This window comes from Scomber japonicus, chromosome 19 (assembly GCF_027409825.1).
Source record: "Scomber japonicus isolate fScoJap1 chromosome 19, fScoJap1.pri, whole genome shotgun sequence".
In the NCBI taxonomy this organism is placed as follows: domain Eukaryota; kingdom Metazoa; phylum Chordata; class Actinopteri; order Scombriformes; family Scombridae; genus Scomber; species Scomber japonicus.
The window spans coordinates 11630566-11638003 of record NC_070596.1 but is presented as its reverse complement, the minus strand read 5'-3'; the positions used below and the strand labels follow the sequence as shown (position 1 = coordinate 11638003).

At 39.4% G+C, this 7438-nt stretch overlaps 1 protein-coding gene across 1 annotated transcript; it reads right to left on the bottom strand.

Annotated features, from left to right (window-relative positions):
• Positions 1 to 740: 740 nt before the first annotated feature.
• LOC128380458 (progestin and adipoQ receptor family member 3-like) lies at positions 741 to 6700 on the bottom strand. The gene is made up of 7 exons (XM_053340275.1): positions 6552 to 6700; positions 5856 to 6098; positions 5238 to 5400; positions 4190 to 4345; positions 3516 to 3713; positions 3081 to 3171; positions 741 to 2010 (listed from the first exon to the last, which is right to left on the bottom strand). Exons 2-7 carry the CDS (start codon positions 6050 to 6052, stop codon positions 1868 to 1870), a joined length of 948 nt encoding a protein of 315 aa, XP_053196250.1. The 5' UTR covers positions 6053 to 6098; positions 6552 to 6700; the 3' UTR covers positions 741 to 1867.
• Positions 6701 to 7438: the final 738 nt, after the last annotated feature.

The window sequence follows — 7438 nt, the reverse complement described above, 5'->3', positions numbered from 1 at the left end:
TAAAACTTTACATGTGCAACTCTCCCAACGTAAATGGGGGGAAAAGAACTGTTAAAATGTACCTGAAACACTTAAAACTGACCTAAATAATAATACCCATTTTATGAGAGAAGGACCACAGGGGGAACAACTGACAATCACCTCTGCTGAGAACTGATGACCCCTGGAGTTGATATACATAGCTGACCCATCACAACCTAACATCTCAACAGGGTCAGTTCACCCAAAAAAAAAAAAAGAAAACCTCATATAAGTAGTGATACTTAACCATGCACATAGTTTAAAGGTATATCTGCTCAGATTGTTTTAAGAAACAAAGGGCCTGACTTACTAAAGGTTGACATTACCTGCAAAAAATGTGCAAGCTGCTCAACTAACGGGGTGCATTGAGGCTTACGTCTTTCAAATATGCAAGATAATACGAGCTGTCCATTTAGTACGTTTGCCATAATGAATATGCAATATAATCATCATCTATAAATAATACGTTTGAAGGGAAGGTGTTAATATTAATATGTTTGTTAACCTCTTCCACTAGGACCTCTAATTCCATGGGTTCAAATTGTTCATTCTCCTGAAGTGCTGTGTGGCAAGTGAGAAAATATGTTTTGTTGTTAACCCTTAAAAAACACAGCATTGTTGGTATTTTTGTCAGCCCCTCAATACTGTCGTGTTTTCACAGAACCTTTCTTTAAATTAAAGCTGCAATGGGCAAGTCAGTAAACTAATAGTAGTGGAGACAGATATGGGACAAATGATGAAATATGACAGTGATTGTACAACATTTTGATCGTTGCTCTGTGATCGCGGCCCAGTGCAGCTTTAACATACTGGCTTAGTCCATTGCAAAGAGTTGTCCAAGTATTTTGTTCCAAAGACAAAAAATGACACACAAGACATATCAAATAATTCTAAGAAACCAATGCGCTGAGATTAAATATAGTTCCCACATTGTTTCCTTGTTCAGTTCCCCACCTCATTTAATATTTCAGATTGCTCATTGATCAATTTTACCTTTTTTTTTTGTTCAAAATATTTGAATATCTGAGGCAGCGGCACATTTCATTTTTCCGAGACTAGCAATTCACAGCATCCAAATGTTGAATTTCCATTCTTTTTTCTGTGCTTTCTGACATGGATCAAGATATTTTTTCTTGTCTTGTAGAAAACCGACAGTTGAATCTAAACTAAAGGTTAAAAAAGGCGTTGATCACAGTGGCTAATATGTTTGATTAAAAAGAATCATGGATATTTTCTTCAAAACCTCTGTACAAAAACAAACAAAGATCACTCTCTGAACCAGCCATAACATGAAGTGATTATCATTTAAAAACACCAAAGACTAGTCTGTTCCTACAAGTAAATTAAAAATCCTGTTTCATGCATTGATTTAATGGTTGTGGTGAAATATGAAAGGCTACATACCTTATGTTTTGACATCAGATCACAGTCCCTGAAGACTGATCTTATCACATGGTAGATCTTTTGACTACTAGCCAGCAGTCAAAGTATGAACTATACAGTACAGTATACTGTAGGAAAGTACAATATATAATACAGGCTCTGGTTTACTGCCCTTTTGTTCAGAGAATTTAAATTCACAGTAGCTCCTGGTCACCGTTAGCTGCTATCTACTGTTGAATAAAGTAGACTTTTAAGAAAAGATACTGGCCTTTTACAGCTGGCCCAGGCACAAGCAGCTAATCAGCTAATAGTCGGGAGCCTTTGTTATTTAGTGGTTGACCAACCATCAGGTAGCTGCTTCTAACCAGCAGCTAACTGGAGAGAAGGTTTTCAGTGTTATTATGGTGAGTTTAGTTGAATACTAGTCTATAACCGATTGCCTTTTAAATGATGTGATCCGTTTTCACTTGCTGCTGGACCAGACTGGGCAGGACTGGCTGTGCCTGAAGCGCATGATGTGTACAGCGGTCTGGTGCCACCAGTAAAACATCACGACCACCAGTATGTGCCACAATTGGTGGCTGGCGCCCAGGTAGTTCATCTGGCCTGGAAGAGGAGAGGAAAACATTAGATCCAGATACTGTATGTATTGTTTATGTCCATTCTCATGTTTTTCTTTTAATCAGGAGGAAATGGTGCTCCGAAAAGAATGGAAATCTTAACAATTCCATTACAACTGCAAACTGGGCATGTTATTAGGAAAAGTGATAAGATGATTATGATGTCAATGGTCATTTTGCCATTTATGTTTCTCATTTCCTTGTCGTGAGTATTTGCATGAGAAAGGTCAACTCCTTTGTCAAAATGTCACAGATAATATTTATGGGAGTAATGATTCCAGTGTCCTTGAATTGATTTTTTTTTTTTAAATCCAGCAGCTATCCCACAGAAGTGTTGTGGATGTGCACATAATACTTAAATGATGGAAAGCTTCATTACAGATAATAAATGGACGATGACGTGAGATTGTGAGATTTTGTAAACTGTTGCGGAGATAATTTTTATACAAAACAAAAATATTTTAGTAATATATAATATCAGCAGGGATTTTTTTACCCTCTTCTCTCTCATCTCACTCTTTCTGTTGGATAAAAACTGACTTGATATGCTTACAATTAAAAACTACAGCTCTCTGTGTATCAATTATAATCTGATTAGTTTAGCCACGGTTCAGCTAAACTGGGGTTATGATATTGTTGCTCTTATAATCTCATACATGTTGTAAGACTTTGACTTTTACAAGGTAGTAAAATGATTTGAGCTGCACATTATACTGAATTATATGACTTTAGACCACTGTTAAATTGTGCCTGTCGCTGGTTTAACTTTCACCTCAGATTTAATGACTTCTAGTCTTGTTGCAGGACACCCAAGAGCTTCTCATAACAGAGCACATGATTTAAGACGGCGCGCTATTTTGTTTTAAACACTTCTCAAAGCTTGAACCCCTCCACTTCTTTTTCACTTCACTCTTTATGAATCATACAGTAACTGCGAGTAATAACATTATCTTGTTCAGTTCAGGGTCACAGCTGGTTGGTAAAATGCTTTTTGCCTTTCCACTACATGTTTGTACACATGGAGGGAGACAAAGAAGAAGCAAAACAGAGACTCACCAGGGAAACAGCGCTCAGGGATCTTGGTGACATAGAACAGGAAAGCACATCCAGCTATCAAGTACATCACCATCACACGGGGCAGGAACAGCTGCACATACAACAAATACCAAGGTTTGCGTAACTTCACATTTAACAGTCAGGAGGACAAATGAGTGGATCATTTTACTTGTTTTCTAACATGTCAAGCTCCTACTGAGAATTGAAAATTAAATCATGCAAATAGATTTTGCCAGATGTCACAACAACAACATAAATCCCACAAAACAGCAAGATTGAAGCTTAATGAGCAGCAGATTTAACACGTAGTCGCCAGTTACATCAGCCTCATGTGAGAGATGACAGAGCATCAAACTGAGAAGTGTTGGGGCAGAAGCTTTTTGATTATCCACTGATTTTGCAGCAAGCAGCTACATTAGTAAAAACCTGCCTGACCTTAACTACATCAGTGGTGTATCCTCCATTGAGCCAGACCCAGTGGCACGCTGGGATCACGCTGATGCCCGCCACGCAGCAGAAGATCGCCATCCGCAGCCGCCGCCAGTCGTTGCTGAGGTAACGAGGGTGGATCTGGGCGCAGAAGACTGCCAAGATCAGCGACAGCACAGTCAGCAGGTAGACCTGCCGCCAAAACTGTGAGATGGGGAGAACAACATATCACATCAGATACAGTCTGATCAGAGCTGGAGGACGTTTGTTTTATGAGACATTGGTTTCTTTATTATCGTGATGTTGCACATCTGGCTCAGGGGTCAGATTGTGATGTCTCATCTGGATCTAGAATTACCACTTTTATGTAAAAGTTGTTCTGTGGAAAAGTTACAACCAGGAGACAAATGATAAACAAGGAGAGCTGCTCTTGGCTAACTTAAGTGTTTGCCCTGCTTAGCACCTTCTAGCTAAAATAATATTTACAACAGAGGATGATGTAAATCTTCTTCTTTTTGCCTCCTTAGATTTCTCAGCCAATAAAATCAAACTGGTCGATCAAACCCACACTCTTGACTCTTGACTACGCGCTTTTGCTTTGTTCAGACAGTGCACGTGTATTGTTAATTACAATTACAACTAGCTAATTGCGTCACTCTTGCTCCTCTGTTCACACTTACAGCATTGCAGTAGAAAGCGTAGAAGATTCCAGGCACATAACAGCCCAAGATGCCGACTGAGATGCCTGCATAGTCCAATGCAAGCCAGCGACGACACGTCTTCTCTGACCGGTGGCACGCGAACAGGTGATACCCCACTGAACACAACATGCACACCTGGGATGCACATACACACACACACAGAGTAAGTTGTGTCATTATATTAAAGTGATTATTATAAACCGACTCAGATATAATGTGATATTCCAGATACTCACACAATGAGGATAAGGAGGTACAGAAAGAGGTTTCAAGATGGGGTCGGGGAGGTGTGTGTGTGTAACATATAATACCATAAATGGGAATTACACTAACTTGTGATTTATATATCAACAAGTTTCCAATCCCATTATCAGCAGCTACACAACTTACAAACACAAGCCTAACACAGCTAACACACAAACAGGTCACCAACTCCCAGCAGCGACTCTGAACTACACTACCATCTCTACTAAAGCTCTTTAATGTGCAACGTCACACTGTGTCCCACCTTTACAACTATTACACCTATGCTACAGCTTACACACCTGGGCAGGTACAGGTGAACTCAATGAACCTGCAGCAGGAAACGTAGATCTACAGTCAGTTCAAGCCACACAAATACATTGTAATATAGTAAACTACATACATTATTATTCAGATAGAAATACTCAACTGCAAAAGATGTTAATGTCAAAAATGAACAAGCCAGCAGGAATTATTATTTAAGTAGTAAAATTACACACACACAGCTATACAACTGAGATCATTCCTTTTCTGTGCATGGATGCTGTGAGGTCTAAGGAAGTGTTATTTTATTTAGTCTGGAACACACTGTATGACTGCTCAAATCCTTGTAAAACTAAATATTTGCATTCAGTTAAATGTCTGACCAACTAGGACAGGACTCATAAACTTCACTGTGTTTAAATACCAGCTTTTGACATTCAGCGTCCACCAGCCTTTGGTTTTATGTCAACATGAGCAAACTGTGATAGCATCACATTTGCAGGTTTGCAGTAACTTTTACCTGGAAGCAGAACAGTCCAATAGCATAGATGACGTAGTCCTCTCTGTTAGCTCCTGAGGCTGGCAGTACTGTGGAGAGGTCGTTGACCCCCAGAGAGAAGAAGAGGAGGAAGCCCAGCAGGTGGCTCCAGATATTCACCGTCTCATTAGATAGCATAAAAATACTGAAGATGAAAGGAGGAGACAAAAATGTATGAGAATAAGTACAAGTCTACACACACACACAAACATATAACAGTTTGAGTTTCAATGAGGTATGTTGAAATGTTGTGTCCAGTCAAACTTTAGAAATGAAACATATTTACATATTTATAGATTTTGGAATTTTAGATACAAAAAAGGGCAGACTCCATTTTAATGATTTTAACATTCTAATTTGTCTTTCTGTTTGTGGAAAACCTATATCAGACACCAATTATTAATCAAAGTTGAGTATTATATACAAATTTCAAAACATGTCTGGATGAGGGAATCTTTAAATATCAGATTTTCAGTGAGTGCATAGAAACTTCCCACATTCACATTGAAGATGGATGTAAAAACAACTCGAAAAACATCCAAGAGAAACACATTTTTAAGTGAAAGTGGACTTCAAATCTACTTCCAATGCACTCCCCACCTCTTCAGGCAGAGTTTGGAGGGCAGATGAGCCCTGTAGCCGTCTGTAATGTAGGGGTTTTCTTTGAGGAACAGGGGGATTTGGTCGTAGGTGTACAGTCTTATCCTCTGGGGTATCAGCACCGGCCAGTGCTGGTAACTGCCCAGCTCTATGTAGTGGGCAGTCTTCAGCAGCTTCTGGGGCATCTTCAGCAGCATCTTGTCCTGGGCTCCTCTGGTACAAGGCAAGTAACGGAGGTCAAGACTGGACAGGATAGATTAAAAAGGAAACACGTGTAGTCAGTTTAATTCAATGCATATCCTCTCATGTAGTTCACGCTACTAACAATAATACTAATATAAACTAAAACTAACACAGTCGTTTGAGGGTAGAAATCAGTGCTACCGTGCAGAAAGTCATCGTGACACAGCTGCCAGTGTTGACATTTATCTGTTGACATTCACCGTTAGCTAGCTAAAGTTTATAATTTACCTGTTCACCGACTAGCATTACTTCATCCTGTTGTTTACCACATAGACTGTTATTTAAAAATAGCGCTAAATAAACCTACTGAGTGTCTGTCAGCGCGTTTTATCACTGTCTGTAGGCTGTAAGCTAAACTCTCCGTGGCTAGCTTACTTAGCATACATTGCTAACCTTGACCTGCATTATTTTTAGTCAACTCAACTGATTGAAAACAGGGGGAACAAAGCTCACCATCACCGTCGATGTCCTTGTTCGGGCAATAGAGCCATGTCCCGATGGCTATCAAGCTAGCACTGCCTTAAAATAATCACATTTTAGTTCAATAAAGCTAAATAATAATGGATAACATTCGCCTAGCCAAACCTGTCCTCTCTTTGATGTTATTATGCTACTGGCTGCCACCAACTGGCAGGTGTGGGTCACTGCAGTGTAGATCAAACAATATGCTGAATTTACCTGCAAAATATGTTTTACAACTTACATTTAATTCATTTCAAGGCTTCTTTTCTCCTCTTTTTAAGCACAATAATGCCACACAGTCTTCTCCTCAACCAGTTCCACAGTTAATAAATATCTCCACCAAAAATGAAATACAGATCACGCTCTTTTCCTCAGAACAATTTAATTATAATGCAGCTTGTTTACTGACAAAATGTAATAGATTTTCATTTATTGGACATGTGGCCACTCCTTGGGTGTGGGAGATGTACTGTGGTCACACGCCGTTCAAACTTCACCCGCAGGGCTATGAAGTAACACTATCTCTGTTCTGTTTTACAGCTGAAGTCAAAACAGAGCTATTCTCCCCTATGGACTACACCGAGGACCTCTCTTTTCTTCCAACAGTTTCCTTCACTTGGAAGAATAAAGACCATTCCTTCTTCTGACATCCATGTATCCACCTGCAGGTCAACATCTCTCCTTTCCACTTTAAGTAGCTTTAAGGTTACAGTATCAACTATATTTTCTTCATCATCTTCTGGAACAGCCGCACCACCCTATCAAATGGAAAAATTCTAGATGTGTTGAGCTTCATTACGTAGATGTTTCTCCCAAATTTTTCAAGTCTGTCTTAAGACATGAGTCAGGTGCTCATGTGAACATTGAAAGAGATTTTC